General features: G+C 46.9%; 2 protein-coding genes across 11 annotated transcripts in view; one reads left to right on the top strand and one right to left on the bottom strand.

Moving 5' to 3' along the window:
• tecpr2 (tectonin beta-propeller repeat containing 2) overlaps positions 1-23,783 on the bottom strand; it is a 24,643-nt gene extending 860 nt beyond the window's left edge. The window contains exons 1-26 of one of the 10 annotated variants that reach the window (XM_061795294.1): positions 23,619-23,713; positions 23,381-23,427; positions 23,210-23,290; positions 21,717-21,857; positions 21,520-21,648; positions 20,252-20,383; positions 18,371-18,528; positions 16,713-16,866; positions 16,333-16,485; positions 15,889-16,233; positions 14,649-14,838; positions 12,015-12,207; positions 11,786-11,942; positions 10,742-10,966; positions 9,979-10,046; positions 9,795-9,910; positions 9,557-9,730; positions 9,240-9,420; positions 8,384-8,525; positions 8,006-8,321; positions 7,618-7,715; positions 7,356-7,491; positions 4,389-4,537; positions 3,847-3,988; positions 3,615-3,764; positions 1,947-3,245 (exon numbers count right to left, since the gene is read on the bottom strand). In XM_061795294.1, coding sequence (XP_061651278.1) covers positions 3,097-3,245; positions 3,615-3,764; positions 3,847-3,988; positions 4,389-4,537; positions 7,356-7,491; positions 7,618-7,715; positions 8,006-8,321; positions 8,384-8,525; positions 9,240-9,420; positions 9,557-9,730; positions 9,795-9,910; positions 9,979-10,046; positions 10,742-10,966; positions 11,786-11,942; positions 12,015-12,207; positions 14,649-14,838; positions 15,889-16,233; positions 16,333-16,485; positions 16,713-16,866; positions 18,371-18,528; positions 20,252-20,383; positions 21,520-21,648; positions 21,717-21,857; positions 23,210-23,281 — 3,870 coding nt within the window. In that variant the 5' untranslated portion in view covers positions 23,282-23,290; positions 23,381-23,427; positions 23,619-23,713 and the 3' untranslated portion in view covers positions 1,947-3,096. Of the gene's footprint in view, positions 1-1,946; positions 3,246-3,614; positions 3,765-3,846; positions 4,059-4,388; positions 4,542-4,600; positions 4,693-7,355; positions 7,492-7,617; positions 7,716-8,005; positions 8,322-8,383; positions 8,526-9,239; positions 9,421-9,556; positions 9,731-9,794; positions 9,911-9,978; positions 10,047-10,741; positions 10,967-11,785; positions 11,943-12,014; positions 12,208-14,648; positions 14,839-15,888; positions 16,234-16,332; positions 16,486-16,712; positions 16,867-18,370; positions 18,529-20,251; positions 20,384-21,519; positions 21,649-21,716; positions 21,858-23,209; positions 23,294-23,380; positions 23,428-23,618 lie in introns of those variants that run through there. The other 9 variants (XM_061795293.1, XM_061795289.1, XM_061795288.1 and 6 more) reach the window with 9 other exon arrangements.
• On the top strand, positions 641-1,754 carry ankrd9 (ankyrin repeat domain 9). Its single transcript, XM_061795312.1, has one exon. The coding sequence runs from the start codon at positions 776-778 to the stop codon at positions 1,634-1,636; it is 861 nt and encodes a 286-aa protein (XP_061651296.1). The 5' UTR covers positions 641-775; the 3' UTR covers positions 1,637-1,754.

Genomic DNA, 23,783 nt, shown 5'->3' with positions numbered 1-23,783 from the left:
TGTATCCCTCACTTTTTTCTGTAGTGCAGGTTTACAGTTGTTGTTTTTTGTTTCTGTCTGGACAATAATGATAGTCTTGCATTTATTGAAGCTATTTTTTATATGATCACATTGAACGCTTTCTGTTGTCTTGATATAATAACCCACTGTAGCACAAGAGGTGGCGGTAATGCACATTTTAAACACTAGATGTCACCCGATAATAAACGAAACACGAGAAAAAGCAGAAGACGACGGCGAAGAAAGTTGACGTTGGTTACGAGGTGAGTTATTTTTTTTAATCTATAATTTTAAAAAACTGATCAAACAACAGCTGTAAAGACGTAAAGTAACGCATAATAGTGAATGAAAATTTCAACCATTGAATGGCATCGTTAATTTACGATGATTAACACGTACAGGTAGTAAGGTGTTTGCGTAATGTCCATCGTAAAAGAACGGCACACGCGCCTCCGTGTCCTGGTGACGTCCATGTTGTAGTCTGACCATGCAGCTCATCATTCATGTCGAGGTGTAACAATGTTCGCTATGCCTGCAATGCGCACTTAGCGCCGCCCCCCCTCTTAAGCCCCCAAACAAACATCCTCACATGGACGCACCAGGGGTGGTGGGTGTGGGTGGGGGTGGGGGTGGGGGTGGTCAGCCAAAGGGGGTGGACTGCCTGTGGACTATAAATGGCCCTAAGCTGCAGGGGTGGCAGCTGGAGTGACACGGCCGCCAAAGAGGCTGACAACGCAGTCCTGAGGTTTATTCCCAAAAGTGTTGTGGCGCTGTCATGCCGTGGCTGCTCTCGTCCCCGCCGCATCTCCCGAACCCGTCCCCGTCTCAGCGCCACTGCGAACGCACCGCCTTCGCCTTCTACTGCGCCGTGCGGGACCAACTTCCGGCATGGCTGCTGGAGGACATGCGCAGCATGGAGGTGTTCCTGTGGGACGACGGTCACCCGCGCTCCTTCTCGCCCGCTGATGCGCTCGTGTACGCGCTGGTGCACGACCACAGAGACTACGCACGCTACCTCCTCCGTACCTTCTCGGTCAAGGCAGTACACGTATCCCAATGCGGCGTGTGCCGAAGTAGCGGGGCGGCGCACCTGCACATGGCGGTACGCTACAACCGGAGTGCCATCCTGGGTTTGATGGTGGACGCGCTGGAGGCCTCAGCGCCCGAGGGATGGCGGCGGGAGTATCTGAACAGCTGCGGGGGCTGCACGCACGGGGACGGAGGGAAGACAGCAGTGCAGCTGGCTGTGGAACTCTCGCGGGCAGACTGTCTGCTGCTTCTGCTGGTGCACGGAGCGCGGCCGCACGCTTTGGACGCAGCGCTGGTGCGACTGGCCAGTTCCGGTGTGACTGAGCGGCGCGATGCCCGGCGCTGCCTGGACCTTCTGCTGCTCTTTGCGCCGGAACCGGTGGCTCTATGTCGCCTGCGGGACGAACCGCAGCGCTGGCTAAGCCTCCTGGGATGGGATGCGTTTGCCTGGTTGAGCGGTCTGGCCCCACCGCCACTTCTGCTCCAGGCACTCAGGACTTTAGCCCAGTCCGTCCCGAGTCAAATAAACCAGTTGCCCGCTTTCCTGCAGCCCCACAGTGAGCTGAGACTGGACTTTCCGTTTCTGTCGAAAGAGACTGACACATGATGGTGTTTGTGATGATGTCAACGGTCTCGTGATCCTTGACTTCGGACCATGACCCCATGGACCATACAGTACATTTTTGTGTTTTATTGTGTAATAAAGTGCAGACACTCAACTGACACTTGACTCAGCAGCTTCTGTGTTTATTACGTTTATGGGTGAGTTTCCAACCGATCACTTTCTGTTCCTATGAAAACAGACTAAAAGATGTTTGTGATGACGCAAACAGTCTTGTGATCCTTGAGTCTGAATCATGAGGCCGTGTACATTGTTGTGTTTCGATTGTGTAATAAAGTCAAGGACACTCAAGAGATTCTATACTCATCAGCTTCTGAGTTTAATTCGTTCGTGGGTAAGTCTTCAACCAATCAACACATAGCAGAACGACATCACTTCCCAGGTTCCGGGTCTGACCCAACACTCAAAACATCCGGTGTCCGTTAAAGTGGATATACTTCTAAAGAGTCCGGTCGAGTCCTCTTGAATCTATCAAAGCTTGCTAGAGTATCCGTGGTTAGTCAAGGCTGCTGAAGTCACAGTGTAGTCTATTAGAGTCCATCATGGGAGGTTCGCCCAGGCGGGAGCTAAGAGTTCTTGAACCTAGTGGCACTAGAGTTCATGAGAGTTCTTCAGAGTCTATTGAAGTCCAGAGCGTCTGCGTGAGTCCAGGTGAGTCTAACAAAGTCTACCAGAATGCAGTCAAGGTCAAACAAGTCATCTTAAGTTAGCATGTGCGTATGTAGTCCAGTAGAACCTCAAGTCCATCACAATCCACCAGCGCCCACAGTGTCCACCAGAGAGTAGAGTATATGTACATACATAGTCCACTGGGGTAGGTCAGAGGGGGCTTGCTCAGGTGGAATACTCCCTATTCCCCCAAGTTTTCTTCAACCCCAATCCACTGGAGTCCAGGTGAGTCTATCAAGTGGATTCAAGGTAAGTTGAAATCTGCATAAGTGTACTGTAGACAGTTGATCATAGGTGGAAGATGGATTCATTGTTCGCCTGAGAGTTCCCAGTGGCACTAGAGATCTTTTGAGTCCATCACTCCATTGGTGTCCAGAGCATTTGGGAGAGTCCAGGCAAATCTTAGTCCCCCAGAGTGTGGCGTGAGGATGTACACGTATGTACTTTACTAGAGTACAACAGGGGGTACTTGCTCAGGAGGAGAATTTCCTGTACCCCCAAGAGTGTTTCCACCATCACTTAAATCCCTTAAAAACACCGTCATACTCCTCCTAGCTGTACTGTACAGTCCTTTGATCTTCGACACCCGTTAGACCCGTTTGGAAACAGTTTGAGTGAGTTCAAGCCATCTGTCAGCCTTAAAGTGCATTCTCGTAACGTTAAAGAAAGTCACACTTCCGCCAGGAAGGGATGTCACCTGCCAGGTCCAGGGTCATTTCATGGGAAGGTGTTAAAAGAAGTTTCAGCTATCTTACAGAAGTCCGCAACGGACGGCATCAGAGGAGCTCCCACTCGTCATCAACATCGTCGCCGGCGTTTTTCCCGGAAGGGGCGGGGTGACAGGGTGTTTGTGGGAGGAGCTTTGTCATCCGACGGGACAGTCCGCCAATCGCAGTCACCGCCCAAAGGTCGTCGTCTGGAGTGACTGCGGGGACAGAGAAAAACTGCAGAAGACCACCTAGTCGAAACTATGGGTGGAAAATGCCTGGTACATTTGCATTAGCAGTTAACATGGGGAATTTTGGAACTATTCCAAATTGGAAACTTTCCATGGGAATGAATAGTAATGAAGTGGGAACTGAGGGTAATTTAATGGAGTCACATGCGAGCGAATTATACAATGAATCCCTGCATATTTGCGGTTTGGCAATCACAACTTCGCCTATTGAATCAGAATCCGAATCCTCTTTATTGCCAGGTATGTCAAAGGGGAACCTATCCTTCGGCACTTGCTGGAAAAACTACTCTCGTCACTGTTTTTGTGCTCAGGCCAACTGGGGCGAACTAGTCTCACCAGTCAACCAGTGGGCGTTTCCTGGGATCTTCTTCCAGTAGTCTCCAGCCGGGTTTCTATCAGAGACGCCGTAACGTCGGGCCAAATCTCCATTGACACATCGGACCCAAACTGTCCGACAACTCAGAACCAGCTGACTGACGCTCAGACCTGAAGGACGGACAGAGAGACATAGCTGGGGCGAGGACAGACAACAGACACAGACTCATAGTTGAGGTGAAGACAAACAAACCTGGTACCAGGTCCCAATTTGTCCCAACAGGCATCTCATCACTAAGTCCCGTCCTGACAAAGACGGCGCCTCTGTTGTCCAATGCCCACAGAAGACGATCGTTTGGACTTGTCTCAATACTGACCAGCTGGACTCCAACAGGCTGCAAGGAACACGATGCCACCATCATCTTGACAAGCGGTTGTTGATGTGTGTTACGATGACCACAGGTCCTATGAATGTGTTGCATGGACAGGAGGTTCTGAATTTGTAGATGTGTGTTGCCGTGATCCCTGGTCTTGTGTATGTAATACCTCGATTGGTAATTCTAGATGTGTGGTTTTACATTTGCGTTAACTGCTCAGGTGGTTCTCTGTGTGTTATCTTGTTAGTTGGTTCTGGACAGGTGATCTAGATGTGTGTTACGTGGTCAGGTGGTTCTAAATAGGTGTTACCTAGATAGGTGGTTCTATATCTGTGCTTTTTGGTCAGGTGGTTCTAGATGTATACCTGGATGGATGTTTGTAGATACCCCAAGACTGCTGGTTCTAAGTATATGTTACCTGGTCAGGTGGTTCTATGTGGATCCAAGCGGGAAGCATCATGTTGGGGTTCAGCGGTTGGGTTCCAACTCGGAAGTAGACCAGTCCTCGACTGTCCAGAGCCCAAACGTTCTGGCTGCCGCAGCTGACGCTCACCAAACGTACACTTCCTGTCTCAAAAAAACACAACATAAATATGTATTCGTATACTGTAAATACAGCACGTGCGGTACCTAGCTGAAGATGTGAATCTGGAGTTCAAGGCTAAGGTGGAATATGAGTGCGATGAGAGCATCTTGACTTTCAGAGCAGATTCCAGGTCAGTCTGTTTTTGGGAGAACAGACTCACATTTCACTGCCGCCCCACTAACCTTTGACGACGCGACACTCGCCAATCAGCTTAGGTTGCTCGAAATGGTAACAACAACAACAACAACAACAACAAATGTCCACTTCACCTCACAACAATTCATAAATGGGTAGGGAAAAAAAAAAAAAACAATGTGCATTTGTTAGCTCGCAACAGCAATGTTAGCATGTAACAGGAAGGTATTGTTTAATGCTTAAACAAAACCAAATAAATGACAATTAAGCAATATCACACATGAGCGAGTGATGTTGTACTCACCAACCTTTTTGAAAGTGAGAACTACCGGTACTTCTTGGTACCGATTAATGTGAACGAAAGGCTACTAGTTCGTTATACACTTCTGAGGCTGCTTCAGGTTCAACTACATGGCAATTGCAATACTAACACTGCAAATGATTATTTTTGCAATAGATTAAATCCACTATCATTTTCCCCCACAAATTGATTATGATTTGGTTACTGGTTAGGTCCGTAACATGTCAGAAAATGTGAAGCTTTGTTTTCCAGAGTAACGCAAATGTGTGCAAATGTCTTATTTTGATAAAACAAACAAGATAATCAGTCGGCTTTCATGAAGAACTACAAAAATGAGAGAATATTTACTGTTGAGAGGCTGAAATCAGAATATTTGGACAATTTTAAGTTAAACACAATGGCTCTAAACAATTAGTCGATTATCAAACAAGTTGTCAATTAATTTAATAATCGATTAGTTGTTGATTAATTGCTTAATTGTTACACCCCTATACATAACAGTCTAACGTTAACCCGTAACATTAGCTAATGTTACATAATGGGCGTATCAGCAAGCGTTTCACTTAATTGGTCTGAAAATTGTTTACATTTTGGTGGTGTGCGGTGACAGTTTTCTGACGTAAAATATGTGGCTTGGCTCAATAACGGTTGGGAAACACTAAACTAGATTATGTCTCTGGTCAGAGACATATCAGCAAATGTTAAGAGTTTACGGCCGTGTCAAATCACGTCCGATATCGGATGGTCTGGCGGCTGAAAGCTGACCCTGCGTCACTGTCGCAGTCTTGGGGCGGCATAATCAAGCGGGCGGGACGCGTGACTTGGAGTCATGCGCTTGCTAATAGCAAGGAGGACAAGGACCACGACTAAAAACAGATCTGATGGAGCTCGTTACGCAACATTCAGCTGTCGGTGTGACACGGGGGGGAGCAGGTGTGTGTGTGTGTGTGTGTGTGAATTGCCCACGTGATTTTTATTGACATTAAAGAAGTTGAAGAAAAGACGACGAGACATAAAACACATAGACAAGCGCTTTGCCAAATTCTGCCTGGCAACAAGTGACCAAACATGTCCATTCACTTATGCCTGGATCAGACTACAAGACAAATTTGGTCTTTCCCGATTGCACTATGTACGACTACTGCCATCAAATCTTGCCGTATCTCGGGCAGACAGCGGCAACACGACACGACATGTATTCCAATACCACCGTATCCCGTCTTTTACGATCACCGGGCTTTATCTAGTCAAATCAAACACTGTTAGCGAGGCGGAACCAGAAAACGTGTCAACGTGACTGGATACACCCGTTACTATGGTGACGACAACAACAATGGCTTGTGCCAATGTATCGTGTGTGTGGGGAGAAAGAACAAAATGAGGAAAAAGGTGTGGTGGTCATCACCGGTGCTTGGGACAGGACGTTACATGAAGGATTGCTTGAGGCATGTTCACATACCTTTAATACGATACGGCTTGCAAGCAGGCAACAAAACCTTATGTAGCTTAGCAAGCTAGTGCTAGCACTAACAGTTGTATGTCAGCTTAAGTAAACATTGGTTTGTGCCCGTGAATAAATAGAATAGCAAGCACAGGAGGCAATTAGCATTCCTTTTGGTTGACGTCAAGGTGCGCTGTCGGAGAGTTGTCGTTGATAGGTCACGCTGCACGGAAGATATCCAAAAAAATCAAACATGCTAGACTTTTCATTTTGGTGTTGTAGGGCCAAATCGTTGGTTGTGGATGATGTCACACAACAAAGAGGTTTTGTAGTTCCTGATAAAATACGTTGGGCCCGATCTGAGAAATCGCCCACGATAGCTAATCGGGCCAGTATCAGGGCTAAAGTCCTGGAGTCTGATCTAGGCATAAGACAAACACATCATGCAAAAATCTGTCCTGTCCCGTTAGCTCAGTGCTGTCAAACTTATTTTCGTTGAAGGCTACATTGTTGGTGCGGTATCCCTCACATGGTCGTTATTGACTGCGAAAACATAAATGTTTCATCACCTCATCATAGTTTTAAATATACACAATGAACTGATGGTGAATTAGTTTTGAAATCAGAAGTCAATGACAACAGTTTGTTCAGATATTGTTCAAGTTACTGTAAAAAGGTGCTTGCAATTTTGCGTTGTCTCTTGCGTTATTATTTATTGCATATGCTGATTTGAAATTTTGGTACAGATTTGAGCAAGAATCATGGAAGTTGATGCAAGATTTGTTTTCGCGGGCCATATAAAATGACGCGGCGGGCCGGCTCCGGCCCCAGCGCCTTGAGTTGCTGGCCGCACATGGCAGGCGTGAACCTGCCATCTACTGCCGTAAAGTCCGCGTGAGCGCATCGGGATGGCGAAACGTACCGAGCTGACTGAGGTCCAGCGACGTCCAATGGAGGCCGGCGGGACAGGACGGAGACAGGGTGCGAATGGAAACCCGGCCGTGGGAGTCCAGTCCCCACAGGGCGTCGCGGCAAGCCGAAACCTGGGTCAGCTCCACCTGAGCGGGTGGGAGAAAACCAGGAAGGTATCATGAGGACACTCGAAAATAAGCAGCAGAACAGCAGGAGACCAACGCAGAAAATCATCGGGCAAAGATGAGTATGTGAGTGCAAACGGGACAGACCTCCGGTGGCAGGGTGACTGTGGACGGGCGAAGTTCTCCATCCTGGTCCCACACGCAGAAGAGATCCTTCTTGCTCTGAGCCAACCACAGGAAGGCACCTGAAACACACCTGCTGTCAGCGTGATGGTGGTGGTCTGTGTGTGTGACGGGCGGTGCCTGTCTTCGTGTGTTCGTGTAGTGCTGCGTGTGTGTCTGGTGGTGTGAATTGTATATATGTCTGTTGGTGTGTTGCTGTGTGTGATTGTGTGTGTGTGAGGGAGAGAGAGAGTGTTGGTGGGATGTGTTGTTGACTGAGGAGTGAATAATGCAATAAATTGTAAAGCATTTTTGAGTGCCTAGAAAAGTGTATTTAAAAAAAATGTGTGTGTGTTGCGTCCAAGAGCATTACCCTCTTTGTGGGGCACGCACGAAGAGGTAATGGAGCTCCACCTGGTGGCCGCCACGGTGCCTCTGGGGACCAGGTTCTGCCAGAACGTTCCCACCAGGCTGCCCCGGGCCAAGTGCAGCCGGTTATGTCCGGACGCCACCCACACGCCGCCTGTGTTGGCGCTGAGCAAGCTGGGCTGGCGTTGCGAGTACTGAGACAGGAAGGCCACCACCCGCTCCACTGGCGCCTTGGTTACCGTGGCGACGCTTTGGGTGGCGTTCAGGAGCGTCTGGAACAAGCTGCCTTGATCGAACACCACGTAGTCCGAAATGCTGACCTGAGGGGGACGGCGTTATATAGCGTCACATACCGACACACGCGCGCGTGGACGTGACGTACCTGCCACCAGTGGTCATCGTCCCCCTGCGGCCGTTCCGAGGACACTCCGGTTCTGAAGAAGAGTCTCCCGCTGACGTCCAGCGCCCAGGCTGTGCCGCCTTCCCCCAGCGTGACGCACATGAGCTCCACGCCCTGAGCCTCACTGTCACATCACGTCACGGCAGACAAAAGGCAACACGCCGTTTACATGCCATCACGTCCTCTCTCTCTATCTATATATCTATATAGATATATATCTATATATATATATAGATATATATATCTATATATATATAGGGTGAACATGCAAACTCCACACATGCGGGGCCAGGGATTGAACCCGGGTCCTCAGAACTGTGAGGCTGACGCTCTAACCAGTCTTCCACCGTGTGTGTGTGTGTCTCTCTCTCTCTATCTATATATATATATATATATATATATATATATATATATATATATATATATATATATATATATATATATATATATATATATATATATATATATATATATGAACAGCAAGGTCAATTCCTTTGTTTTCTGTTGTATACTGAAGACATTTGGGTTTCAGATCAAAAGATGAATATGAGACAAACCAATACTTTTTCACGGCACTGTATATAGTAATACAGTATTAGTAAGATAGTGCTGCTGCAGTAATATCCAGTAGTAATAAGAGTAGCATTAATTACAGAGGTAACAGAGTATTATTAAGGTGCAACATTAGTAATGCTGTAATATTCTGGTGGCATTACAACAGCAATAGTAATATGCCACTAATAGTAGCAGAGTATTGTTAAGGTAGCGTAGCGTATTCATAGAGTATTCAGGTCGAGCTTGAGTCGTAGTATTGCGGCAGCGGTACACACACCGTTACCTGACGGTGTCGTACTTCCAGGCGTCTCCCAGGCAACAGAAGCTGTCGAGTCCTTCCCTGTAGAACAGAGCGTTGTGCTCGCTCAGGGCCCAGGCCACGCCCCCTCGCACACACACCTGACTGAACACGCAAGGTGCGTCCACCTTCGCCGAGCGGGCGCACGGACGCTCGGCGCTCAGACCTGACACGCGCATGCACGTGCACACACAGAGGGGGAAACACACGTTAGGAAAAAGGTCCTTTAAAAGGTGAATTAAGTCGCCCAGGTCACCAAATGCCTTTGGCCACTGAACGCCGCGGGACAGACAGGTAGTTACCCGTCTGTGAGTACAGATCTCCGTTGGTCCTGATGATCCAGGCCGAGTCGTCGCTGAGGGCCACGAAGGCCGTCTGCTCCGCCGCCTTGTACCAGTGACGCTTGCCTCGTGCCGACACTTTGGCGCACGCGTACGCCGTCATGCTCTTCTGCTCCACCTTCCACAGCAGGTTACCTAGCGACATGCCACATCGCTACGCTTAGCGTGCCGCTAACACGCGGCACTGTGGACAGCTCACCTGAGGGAGAGAGCGCCACCTGGTGGATGTTGTCCTCGAAGCGCTGCCACTGGAGGCTGCTTTCAGGCAGAGGACTGCAGTAGAGTCCGCCTTTGAAGTCCAAACACCACACATGCCTCCCACACACAAACAACATTATTACGCACACACACACACACACACATTCACATGCAAGCGCACACACTTGTCAGTCACATGAAGACTCAGTATTCCACATCCAGGTCCAGAGTACCCCATCCAGCTTTCGGCCAACTAGGAAGAAAAATAGACGAGTCTGTAAGGTGCTGATAAAGTTTCTGACTAGATTGATTATGGAGAGTTGGGGGTGTGGGGCCTCCCCCTGTGCCACCCCTTTATCCTGCGGCAACTACCGTACATAAACCATGAGGTCGGCAACTAAGTTAGACCTCGGGCCAATTTGTTTTTTTGACAATTTCATTGTGGGGCTAAAATTACATTTTCTTCAAGCAATCCCTGTTTTTCCTACTATGAAAAACGTTTTCCCCCGTCATTTATACAATTATACCATGTCCAAATCTTAATTTAAAGAATTTATTAATTCATAATAAATGAATTTGCTTATAGGCTGTTATTCATTCTTGGTATATGTAATTTGAAGACGGTCCCTAACACATATGGTAAGCCAAATACAGACTTTTTTTTGTTTTTTGTTACACAGTTTCTGAAATTATCCTCCACATACCACACGTGATATAGTTGAAAATGTAGTTATGAGGACGAGCATGCGAGGACTGAATGTTTGGCGAATATCAAACGTCCAGCTAACTTTCTCTGGCTCATTCCTGACCACACCGAGAACAAAATAATAATAATCTCTCTCACCTCGGGATGGTTGTGGGCGGGGGGCGCGAACTCCTGTTGTCCAGGCGAGACACTGCCTGGCTCACTACCCGTCCCGTCCCTTCCAGATGATTTGTAAGGCTCACCTGCTCAGCTTCGCGCCCACGTCCGTCCCGAGCGTCCCGCTGCAACGCTTCATCGGCCGCTTGGCATTGACTGGCGCCGCGTTGTTCCACATTGCCGCCATCCACATGGGCCAGACTCTGGCGGTAGATGTCGCTCTCCTCGTCATCGCTAGACACGCTCGGCTTCTTGAGTCCAGAATCTGAGGTCTCGTCCATCACGCCGGTGGGTGGTGCCGAGTCGTCCTCCTGCACATTGTAAAGGAAAATTGTTAAGGGCTTTTCACACTGCACTCGCTCAGTGTGAATGGCGCCCGCGTCAAAGAGAAAACAACGACAGCAAATCCCATATTTGGAAGTGGCGATATAACAGCCTCAAAGGAAGTCGGAAGGCTATCCCTCCTGAAGTATGTCATTTTTGGAAAAGAAAGCCCGAAATGTGCTTATTTTAAGGAGGAGGATGTGACGCAGCAGCAAAAAAAAAACAATTTCCCCATACTAATTTCACGGCAGCATCTCGGAGTTTAACTCGTCCGTGAGCTTTCTAGTTCCAGGAAGAGCACTTCGTGGCGTATTTCAGGCTGAGCAGGGAGCTTTGAAAGGAAGTTTGAAAACCCGCAGAGACGCTTCGGTATATTATTTTGCTATTGGCCCAAAGTTGGGGTAAGTGGTACATCGCAAATATTATGACTTGCTCCATTTCCAGCTTGCCGTTTACAGTACAAGGCCACCAAAATTGCACTCAGAAATCACTCCACCGCCCCCGCTCCCATTGGAGGAGCTTTCTGAAGTCAACGCGTCGGCGCTCCGGAATAGAACATTTTACTATCCGCGACGCTGAGCGCCACACGCCCTCCGGATTGACATGACACACCGCGTCGCCTCAAAACGCACTTACCCCCCGGGGCCCCCTCAGCACACACACAACGAATGTGAACGTCGAGGGTGTCAGACGCCTCCAAGCGCAGTGTGAAAAGGCCTTTTGTAGCCGAGATTCTCAAAAGTGCGGTAGACATCAAACCCCGTCCTCGGGACAGTGATGGTACAGGAAGTCCGCATATTGTTTACCTCATCCCCCTCCACTTGCATCGGAGGGTCCCGCTCCTCTTTTGGCCGCCGCTTCTGTCCGTCATGCTGCATGTAGGAGAAGGTGCACTCCAGGAGCACGTCCACATCCGGGGTGAGGGGCACCGCCTCCTTCTCCGGACCCTGTGGGGTCAGGCGACTGGGGAGAAGCTGGCGTAAGACCGTGCTGATGTCAACAGGAAGTGCAGACCACTGATGTTCAACTACACACCCGGAATCCTCTCTCTCCTGATCTTCAGCCTTCTTCTCATTTCCGTCCCTGACCTCCATCGGAGTGTCCTGTTTTGGAAGCTCTAACCCCGCAAGGGACGCGCCGCTGCCTCCGTGGCTGCAGCCGCCGTCTCGGACTACAAACGTGGACTCCGAGCAACTGCTCTCGGACAGACGATTCCCACTGCCGCTGTCTGCCAAAGGAAAACAAAGAGTCACCAGCCCCTTTCACACATCTAGGCTAGGGGGGGTTGAAGTCCCAAATGTTCAAAAGTTCAGTAATGCCTGAGACTCATCGGCCACGCCGCTGTCACGATGATGTTGCTGCGCATCTAATTATCTGATTTTGGGATAGACCGATTATCCGGCATTTTAACTCATATCAGCATCATCCTATAAGAGATCAATTTAAGCTTCAGGGAACTATTTATTTATTTAAATTTCTAGTTAACATTATAAGAGATGCTGTGGACCTTGGCAACTCTCTGAACTTCATATTTTTGTTTTAACTTAAAAAATAAATAAATGAAAAGCTTAACATTTCAGTTATATTGAAATATGGGATAACTTGACTTACTGTAGAAAACTTTACGTATTTGTTGGAGTTTTCATTTAACTTTATAGGACATGCTGCTGAGCTCTGCAATTTTTGTTAGAATTTTAACAAAGATGCCAATGGACCATACACACGGCGATAAAGTTTCCTGTGTTGTTGTTTCAAGTCGATATTGAATCTTTTTCGAATCGATTATCCAAGAAATATTTTGTCACTTCTGTATGTGGTACAGCAACGATTGTTTTCCTAAGTGCTTTATGAACAAAGTTGAGTTGAGTGTCTCAAAGCCGTGCAAGTCTTTAAGTACACGCGCACGTACGACTGCGTATGGCTTGTTAAATGAGAAATCAATTATACATGTAATACGTCATTCATAGTAAGTTTTGGTAATTCCAGCAGACAGCGAGTATATTTTGAACAGTTTGATGCTGTGATAGCTATCGCTATGCATTGACTAGCAACCGGAGGTTAGCTTGCAGCCTTGTCCCAAACGCGGAAGTAGCGTGTGCTTGGAGTCCATTGTCTAAGATAAGAAAAAGTGTTGGTATTTTATTTTTATTCATTTTGATGGCAATTGGACTTTACGCCAATCTGATCGGTATCAGACGATAATTAGCATTTTATGCTGATCGGCTTTCGTGTCATAATTCGCCGATCGATGCACAAGACATTTAACTCCGCGTCTCCGTCGCGTATGAATCCAAAAGCTAGTTTAGCCTTTTCACGTGTCTTGTGGCGCAGTACTGTACCTATCTGACGGCCAATAAATTTTTTTCAATCTTGTCGGTGAAAAAATCACGTCGTCGGTGCGGGACTATTTTGCGGTGTCTCAGACAAATGACATGTACGTTCTTTGCAGTCGTGGGGAACGTCATGGAAATGCTTCTACGCAACTCGTTTGTTCGAGCACCTGAAGAATGTACACAAGGAGGAGCGTGCCGCGTTCAAGCAACGCAGCGTGAAAAGAAAAAAAAAGGAAAAGCCAAACGGACACAAACTCTGGACAACACCCGTCCATATAGCCGTGACAGTGAGAAAGTTAGAGTAAGCATGTCATTAACAGTATTTGTTAAGTAATTTTATGACAGTAAGTTAGCACCCATTATTTCTGTCATGTTGTAATGTTGATTTGACCTAAACTTGTGTCAGTGGCCAATCCTTGAATCCCCCCTAGAGGTCATTGATGTTTTTGTCTAAAATGCTAGAGAATCATTTTGAAGGTACAGTACTCAAAATACAGTACACAAGTAGAAAACAATAAATGAACAAGCCATGTAAATAGACACATTGCTCCAACTTGTGATCGAATATCGTTATTTTAAACTCAAAAATCCTGATCGTGTAAAGCAAATGAATATCGCCTCCAAATATCATTTATCGGGCTCCTGACTACTAATAATCGGTATCGTATCATCTTGAAAAAAATATCTGTATCTGTAATCTGAAAGGGCGGCACAGTGACCGACCGGTTAGAGCGTCTGCCTCACAGTTCTGGGAACCGGGGTTCAATCCCCGGCCCCGCCTGTGTGGAGTTTGCATGTTCTCCCAGTGCCTGCGTGGCTTTTTTCCTCCCACATCCCCAAAACATGCATGGTAGGTTAATTGAAGTCTCTAAATTGCCCGTAGGTGTGAATGTGAGTGCGGAGGGTTGTTTGTTTGTATGTGCCCTGCGATTGGCTGGCAACCAGTTCAGGGTGTAGCTGGGATAGGCTCCAGCACGCCCGCCACCCGCGTGAGGAGAAGCGGCTCAGTAATGGATGGATGTAATCTGAAAGGGCAAAAGGCGCAACGGCTGTCACTGATAACAGCCTTTGCGCTGAAAGCAATTGTCAGATGCCGATGTCACCACGCATCTAATTATCTGAATATGTAAAGCAGCAACAGGGGAATGCGAAATAATGACGCCACTACCTTTATGCCTCTACTGCGTCAATTTGCCATGACAGCTGTGTGAAAGCAGCTAAGGATTCACTTGGAGTTCTGACAGTGGCCACGCATCTAATCGTCTGAATGCGCGAAGCCGCAACGCCTGTGGCAACCAGTGTATTTGTCACAGTGTGTGTATGCGTGTGTGCTCGCCTTGTCGTTGCCTCTTCTTCTTCTTCACCTTAACGGCTTTCACCACCAGCTCCTGCCACACCTCCTCCTGCCCCAAGGGGGCGCTGTAGCGGCGGGAGTCTGCGTCGCTGGAGGCGTTTCCACGGAGACTGTCCCAGGAAGTGACGGAGCTGCTGCGGCTCCGCGAGCAGCTGCTCAGGATGCCGCCGCCCTGACGAAAACATGACCGCACAGGACGCTTCACTGGATAGACAGGGATTGCCGTATATACACAAATAGTGGCCTCTGCTCAAATTACCTGGTATCTGTAAAGCAGAAGTTTACAGAACCAGTACCAGTGATGTATTGTATTAGAAGCAGTGAAGTATCAGATGAAAAAGCACCTGTATCATTTACTTAATGTCACACCTCAAATAGATGCCTCGTTACTTCCTGCTGACTAGACATGGCATCTGTAAAGCTGACATTTACAGTATCAGTAAATTATCGGTAGTAGCGGTATCAGTAGCAGTGACGTACAAGTGCCAGCAGGAGTAGGTGCGCCAATCACTTGATTAAATAAACAGCGCACCGCAAACACATGCTTGATGTAAAGCTGACATTTACAGTAGCAGTATCAGCAGTGTCAGTATCACTAGTAATATTGTCGTATCAGTAGCAGTAGCAGTGACGTATCGGTATATAAAGGCGGTATCGTAGTATCAGTATCACTGTCGTACCACAGTTATTGTTACTACTGCCTGGAGGCCCAATGTGGCATCTGTAAAGCCGATGTTTACAGTGCCAGCATCTGTCGTATCTGTAGTATCGGTATCAGTATCAGGGGCAGTGAAGTAAGGGGAAAAGAGTAAGAATTGACACCTGCTAGGGAATATTCTCAATAGCACGGTGGACGACTGGTTAGCACATCTGCCTCAGAGTTGTGAGGTTGCGGGTTCAAATCCGGCCCCGCCTGTGTGGGTTTTCTCCGGGTACTCCGGTTTCCTCCCACATCCCAAAAACAGGCGCGGCAAGTTAATTGCAGGCGCTAAATTGCCCGTAGGTGTGCATGTGAGTGCCCTGTGATTGGCTGGCAACCGGTTCAGGGTGTACCCCGCCTCTCGCCCGAAGATAGCTGGGATAGGCTCCAGCTCGCCTGTGACCAGCGTCAGAAGAAGCGCTACAGAAAAAGGATGGATAGTTGTAGCTGTTCCTAATGTTTTGTCCCGCTCATGTACGTGTGTACCTAATGAAGTGGTCAAAATAATCAACTTGTGATTACCTCGTCCTTCTCCTGCGCTTCCTCAGCTTCCTCCTCTTCCTCTTCCCCCTCCTCAGCGCACCTCCCGCCCCCCTCGCCGGCCCCGCCCTCCACAACGACGGCCAGGGTCCTGATCGGCTGAGCCGTCTCCACGCAACCCGTCGGCGCAATGACGGCGGCTTGCGACGTCAACGGCGAGGACAGATGCACGGGGAAGCGAGGCGCGGAAGGGGAGACGCCACACGCTCCCTCCGGACTGTCGGACAGTCGGATGAGATCTCGGTCTCCCTTCAGCACGAAGATCTCGTTGTCGCAGCAGGACAGCGACACGATATCCCCGCTGCTCTCCAACGCGCCCACCAGCTCCTGAACGCACCGTCAAAAGTCAAGCGGTCAGCTGTTTGGTGTACGCCGCGCGAGTGCTTTTGCCGCCCTGCCAAGTTAGGAACACGAACACGTTGGCACCTGGCTAACGCAGTCCAGCACGTAGACGCTGTATTCGTTCCAGCTGAGGATCCAACCCTCCTTCAGGAAGCAGCTGAGCAGACCCAGCTGACGCTCGGCCGGACGGTACGCCCCTACCGGACCGGGACGAGGGAATATCTCAAAGTGGGGAATCTGACAAACAAACCAGGAGGACACGCCAAGAGTCAACAGAGGACCCATACCAGTACTCGTGACTACGGCAGTGGCAGTGGCAGTAGCAGTAGCAGTTTCAGTATTTGTTTGGCAGTAGTAGTAAAATACCAGTACCGATATCAGGAGGATATCGGTATCAGTAGAATTATCGTAGCATAGTAGAAGTGTCAGTATCAGTAGAGGTAAATTACTACAAAAGTAAGTACCTGAGTGTTGAAGATGGCTTTGAGCAGTCTGGTGTCAACCACGTGACCCGAGACATCGGACCTCCAGAGTCTGAGTCCTGGTCGGGCGGCGAACACTTGAAGGTCGCTCTGCTTGCAAAGAGCCGGCAGGAAGCAGGCTCCGAACCTGCCGCTGCTGTCACACACACATTTGCTGTCCCCTCAAAATAACTCAACACACAAACATTCATGTCGAAACACTGGCAACAAAAGCGAGTACATCCTTAATGTCTGGATCAGACTACAAGACAAATGTGGTCACTGCCATGAAAATCTTATCAACCCACTGGCAACACTACACAACATTTATTACAAGACCACTCTATCCCATCTTTTACAATTACTGGGCTTTATCTTGTCAAATCAAACATTGTCAGGGAGTCGGAACCAAAAAAACCTTTCACCAGCCGTGATGCCGGTAACTCCAAAATGGCCGCCATTTTGCGTAACGAGCGATGTAATGCGTTACTGTGTCCAGGAGAGTAATCAGTAATTTCATCAACCCAATAATTGTTACAATTGAGTCAACGATGACTCTTGACAATTATTCATTTGTAGACACACACTTGGAGAAGTAGCAGCGCATTTGTACAAAAGTATTTTAATGATTAGGCAGACCGCTTCCTTTCAAACATTCTGAGGAAAAGGACTGCGAGCTCGTTGTTTAAAGCGGTAAAGAAAATGGATGGATGGTTCATGTTGATGACGTCATTCTGTAACCTGTGTGACATATATTATTACCAAGAAATGCCTACGGTTAAGCTAATGCTCTTTTTGTACTGTTGATGAGTGATATTCCTGCCACTTAGCGGCTGATGAAAGTAATTAAAAAGTTACTTTTGAAATCAAGGAATCAGTAAAGTAACTAAGTTACTCGTAAGATCAAGTAATCTATAAAGTTACTTTTTCAAAGTAACTGTGGCAACACTGGTCTCTGGTCAACGCAACCGGATACACCTGTTACCATGGCGACGATAGCAAGATGTATTGTATTGTGTTGGGGGGACAAAAAGAGGAAAAACGTCACCGGTGCTTGGGAGAGGACTTTTTGGGCTGTCCATTCAAGAAGAGCTTGAGGTATCTTCACGTACTTTTAATACAATACGGCTTGCAAGCTGGCACCAAAACATTATGTTGCCTCGCAAGCTAGTGCTAGCACTAACTTTTGTACGTAAACAAGCCGGTGCCCTAAAGCTTCGGTAACCATTGGTTCGCGCGCACGAATAAATGTTGACAACGGCGAGCAAGGGAGGCGAGGCGCCGGTCGCAGTCGCAATCCAACTGGTCGACGTCCAGGTGCTGTCGGAGACTTGTCATTCAAATGTCACACTACACAGAAGGTACCCCAAAAATCCAACATGCTAGACTTTTCATTTTGGCGTCTTAGGGCCAAATCGTTGATTGTGGATTACGTCACACAACAAAGAAGTTTTGTCGTTGCCGACAATATATGTTGGGCCCGATCTGGGAAATCGGCCGTGATAGTTAATCGGGTCAATATCAGGGCTAAAATTCTGTAAGTCTGATCCACATACCACGGATTTCATTTATGGTACGTGATTTACTCCCACCTCTGGTACAGGTATAAACACGTACACGCACACGCATGTGCACCTTCACTGTTCACACGTGACACTCACCTCTTCCTGGGCTTGGTGCCAAGCTGCTGGACCTGCTGCGTGTGCGTGAAGTACAGCAGCGAGCGTTGCTGCGTGGACACCAGCAGAAGCTGGTGACTGTAGTCCAGCTGGACCACGCCGCCGGGTTCCTCCAACAGTAGCGTGGGCGTGCACGTACCCTGAAAACACACACACGCGCACACACACACAGTCAGGCTGGTGTGGCGGCACCTGGCACAAGTGGGAATAGGTCATTGGTCGCCCATGCCGGGCGGATTCCTTACATCTCCAAAACCATTACTTTTCAGGGAATCAAGAAAACGCCATCTTGCTTGAGTTAGCAAACAGCGCATCATTCAAGTTGGTATTATACCTTATATCGCTATCATATACCGTTATACAATCAGTGATGTCATTGATAAAAATCCCCAGCATCTGGCCAATGCCAGCCATCCACCTCAAACTCTGTGTTCACGCAACCCACCGACCAGACAAAAAGCCTTTAATACTTCACAAAAGCAAACGACTGTGGTTACATCATCTTCTCAAACTTCTTCTCAAAGGCGAGCAATTAGTGATGCAGTAAAAAAAAAAAAAAAAAAAAAAAAAAAAAAAAAAAAAAACAGCTGACTAAGCAGTTTAATAGGCAGAAATGAATCCTTTGTGGCTGACCAGTTCCTTCTTCACCGAAGCGTTTTGGGCAAAACAAGCTAACTCAAATGCATCTAACCTTACAATTTTGAATTGTTCGTTATTGTCTAGAAAACATCCAGACTTTCAGTCTTAAGGCAACACAATGCTGCACAGCTCCCGCGCAGAGGGAAGAGCCAGTTTCTCAGAATTGTTCGAGAGTTAATAGACTTGTTATCAAGCTATTTTTCAACCCTTTAAATTGGTTAATAATAATGAGTAAAAATAACACAGAACATGGGAATAGACCAATAGTATCCATCAATCCATCCATTTTCCGTACCACTTATCCTCACGCGCGTCGCGGGCCTACTGGAGCCTATCCCAGCTATCTTCGGGCGAGAGGCGGGGTACACCCTGAACTGGTCGCCAGCCAATCGCAAGGCACATAGAAAAAAAACAGGCATTCGCACCCACATACACACCTACGGGCAATTTAGCATTTTCAATTAACCCACCACGAATCTTTTTGGGATGTGGGAGGAAACCAAAGTACCTGGAGAAAACCCACGCAGGCACGGGGAGAACATGCAAACACCACACAGGCGGGGCTGGGATTTGAATCCCGGTCCTCAGAACTGTGAGGCAGATGTGCTAACCAGTCGTCCACCGTGCCGCCCCAATAGTATCCATTTGTGAAAAAATATTCAATTGACCATATGTATTTGGACATACGAGGTTTCTGTTGGACAGCAAAGCTGTGCACCTGTGGCTAGAAGACAAAGCATGGAGAGTCTCTGTTGTTGAAATCCGCGGGCGCATTCCGTAAATGGGCTGACTGATCATTGCCAACAGCCTCTTGAAATATGCAAACAGTTCCCTTTATTGTCACCAGTTTCTGCTTTGTGGCAATCCACATCGTCTTAAGACAATCACGCCATGTTATTGTGGTCCAATAAAACTACTGTACTGTATATGGTATGTAGAGCATCAAAACCAAATACAGGGTCACAGTTTTTCTGTTGCAGCGCCTCGGTTGATGTGTGCTGCTCAAATTTTTTCACAATGGGCCACGTCAATGGCACTGGGCCACGTCGTTCGGTCTGCGGCGGGCCGAAGTCGAGACTCATGAATACCAAGTCAAAGCCAATTTGAGTCTTTCCTAAGTTTTAGCCAAGCGAGTCGTTGTTGACTTAAGTCTGAGTCGAGTCGTGTCGCTGGAGTCCCCCACCTCTGCCACCTGGTGGTAATGTGGCGGAATTGCGGTGTCACCTGATCCAGGTCCAGAGCGGAGAAGACCACGCGTCCTTTGTCGTCCCCGGAGAAAAGCTTCATGCCGTTGGTGCTCCATGCCAAAGACGTGACCGTGCCTTTGTGGAGGCCCACCACGTCGAAGCGTCGCAGCTAAACGCACACGCACACAAAATTGAAAGCAAAAATTATGTAAAACATTACTCTTGCCAGTAAGTTTATTGCACGCAAAATGAAAAGGAAGTGAAAAGATTCGTATTATTATTTTTAAAAAATCTCAATCTTTCAGCCTTTCCTATGTGAATACTTTGAGATTTCCTTAGTCCGCCATGAAAGCAGACAAGTAAAACAAAACAAGACAGTAATGGACAAAAAGTCTACACAAACCTGCTCAAAGGGCAGATTTTTGTGATGTTAAAAAAACTTTCCACCATTAATTTGACTTACAACCTGTACAACACAATTGAGAGGGAAACTACAAATAAACAACTCAGGTAATGTTGCAAATACCAGTGAGTGTTAGAACAAAACCTTTAGACTTCTGCTAGAAAGCAAAAATAAAATGTCAGGAAAAGCCTGCTAGAAAAACTGCAATTTATTTGGGGTTCATTTGAGGCACTCAAATGGTGACAGGTGTGTGCTGACTCCCATTCAACATGAGTTTGAATATGATTGGTTCATTCTGAACACGACCATATCCCAGTTTTAAGAGGGTGTGCACACTTACACAACCACATTATTTCAGACATTGATTTTTACATACCCTCTTGAACATAATTTCTCCCCCAATTGAGTTGCACAAGTTACAGGTCACATTAATGGTGGTAAAAGTTTTGAAATGACTTATCTTGGTTTCATTCTTTGGTTTAAAAATACAAAAAACGGGCATTTGAACAAGGGTGCGTAAACTTTTTAAATCCAATGTAAGTTTGTAATTAGCAAAACTATTTTCCGACATGTTTGGAATTAAACTCTAACCCAGAAGTCATTCCCAAACTTAAAAAGCTGCTGAAAATTCGCTACTTGAAATCTGAAAATCTTCTGAGGCCCACCAAAACTTGACATCACAAATGTGACCAACACTTGAGACTCGGATCAATAATTCCCGAATATATACAGCGGTTTCCGGAACCACGTTTTATAAACACTGCATTTGCAAAAAAAAGCAATGAGCACCAATTCAGAGCAGAAACCATGAATCGGGTGTTTCTAGCATTGAAAGAGCTGGCGAGCAAGACGACGTGGCGTAGCTTGAGGTGAAACAACTCGCAACAACAACAACTACTCACCTGCTTGTTGCGACCCGGTAGCGGCGACACGAGCTGGAAGACGGCCACGCGGCCCGACGCCGTTCCCGCGGCGACCAGGTCGTCAAAGCAGCTCAACAGCTTCACGGCGGTGATGGCGTCGCACTTTCCCTGAACACACACGCATTCAGTGACCTCTTAAGAGACCTCCGAAGATTGAAGAATAACAAGAGCGCCACCTCCAGGCTGTATTTGTTCATGTGCGCCAGGCGACGGCAGTAGAGGTACAACATGCCGATGCTGCTGCCCACCGCCACAAAGTCGCGGCTGCTATCCACCGCCGTCAGGTAGACCACCACCGAGCGGAAGCCGCGTTGAACCTGCAGATACATACACACTTGTTTTTTCTACTTGCAATGCTGCTGCTGTTTACGTCTGCATAAATTGTTGGTTTTATTATATACTGTGAATACAGCACACTGTCGGCAACCCCGGACGTCCAAATACATTCAATGGCATATTTTTTCATATTACCGATACTTTTGGTCTGTCCCCACTTCCAGTTATTTTTACACATGACCAAACAATTTAAAGTGCTGAATAGCAACTAATAATTACTTTAATACTCGATTAATCTGCAAAAAAATATAAAAAAAGATTAACAGGCAAAAAAACAACAACTAATTTTTTTATTTCCACCCCTTTATTAAACAAAATGACATTATTTGAAATTGACAGTGCAAAAAGGGTGCAAGCATAAACTGACTATGCGTGGGGCTGTAGTGCTGCACCCTGTGAGGGAAGGACAGGACAAGGTAGGACAGGACAAGGACAGGAGAAGAAGCTTGCAGGACAAGGGTCGTTGGTGGTCACAGAAATAACTTCAATCTCACAAAAGTAATAATATATAAACATTTTATGAAAACTAACCAATGAAAATCAGACATTGCTTTGGAATTGTGATTCAACAGAATTATTTTAAAAAACAAACTCACGAAACAGAAATTAGGTTTGAAAATAGCTTGAAAACAAATCTCAACTGTCTGATAAGTGTAAAACCTCGCCTCTTCCTCACTTTGCGGGAGCTGTGCGGCATTATGTCGCCTCAAGAATGAAGTCTGAATGTTTTTAGACAACAACAAATGAAGATATTTAGGTTAGATACATTTGAGCAGGCCTATTTTGTTACGAGATGTTCTTGTGCAACATATTCGACCATTTTATTCAACAACAGCGTAATAAATGTATATATTATATATTATAATATACAATATCCAGTGGCCGAATATTCTTGCTGTGGTTCATGTTCACTTTTATATATACGGTATAGCTTCTTTATTATATACTGCTTATTCAATATCATATATAGACTTTACTGATGCATTTGTAGCTTTTTTTACGACATACAATGCTTCTGACTATTCTTGCTACTGTTCACGCGGACTTCTGCATAGCGCGTCTTTTTTATAAACTGTTTATACGGTATATATAGAGTATTGATACGTGTCATTTTGTTACATACATACAATGCTGCTATTTTTGCTGCTGCTCACATTTACTTCTGTATATATCGCATCATGATAATCAACATGCATAGTTTTTGCAACATACAATGCTGCTGACTATTTTTGTTGTTGTTCTCATTCACTTCTGTACAAATAAATGTCTATTTATTCATGTAAACCACTCTGCTCATTGTCTGACACTATTAACATGCACATAGATATTTTACTTTTGCCGGGATGGCGTTCAGCAGGTCCTGCAGTGGGCAAAATTCCCTCAGGGTGGACGGCTGGCTCGCCATGTTGCCTTTCTGCTGAGGAAGAAGATTTCTTGTCCAAATGAGTGCAAAAGTGATTTTAACAAGTGTTCCATAAACGCCAGTTGGCTTTTGGTAACATACCTACGTCAACACTATTACATTATGTCACCACTTTTAGAAAGTCGATGCTTGCCAATGGAATCCAAGACAAAGACAGAACGAGAGCTTATTTAAAATTGATTAAACACACACGCAGATACACACACACACACACACAGTTGTTGTTTTGAGCTAGCTACCCACGCCATGCTAAGCTAACAGCCGAGTATTGGCACGGCGGGCTCATATTAATAGCACCGGGACACAATGCCCCACTCACGGGGTAATGTCGTGTGGAACAAGTCGTTTGGTTGTGCGTCCAGATGTTATTCATCCCAGCAGCAGTTGGATGGTAAACAGAGGCGACATCGCCCTGTCATACTGGCAGACGTCATCAAAGATCGTCCGTCGGCTGCTACCGCCATCGCGTCATGAGGGTTCCCAC

This window comes from Phyllopteryx taeniolatus, chromosome 13 (genome assembly GCF_024500385.1).
Source record: "Phyllopteryx taeniolatus isolate TA_2022b chromosome 13, UOR_Ptae_1.2, whole genome shotgun sequence".
NCBI classification, from domain to species: domain Eukaryota; kingdom Metazoa; phylum Chordata; class Actinopteri; order Syngnathiformes; family Syngnathidae; genus Phyllopteryx; species Phyllopteryx taeniolatus.
This window is presented reverse-complemented; position numbering and strand designations above follow the sequence as displayed.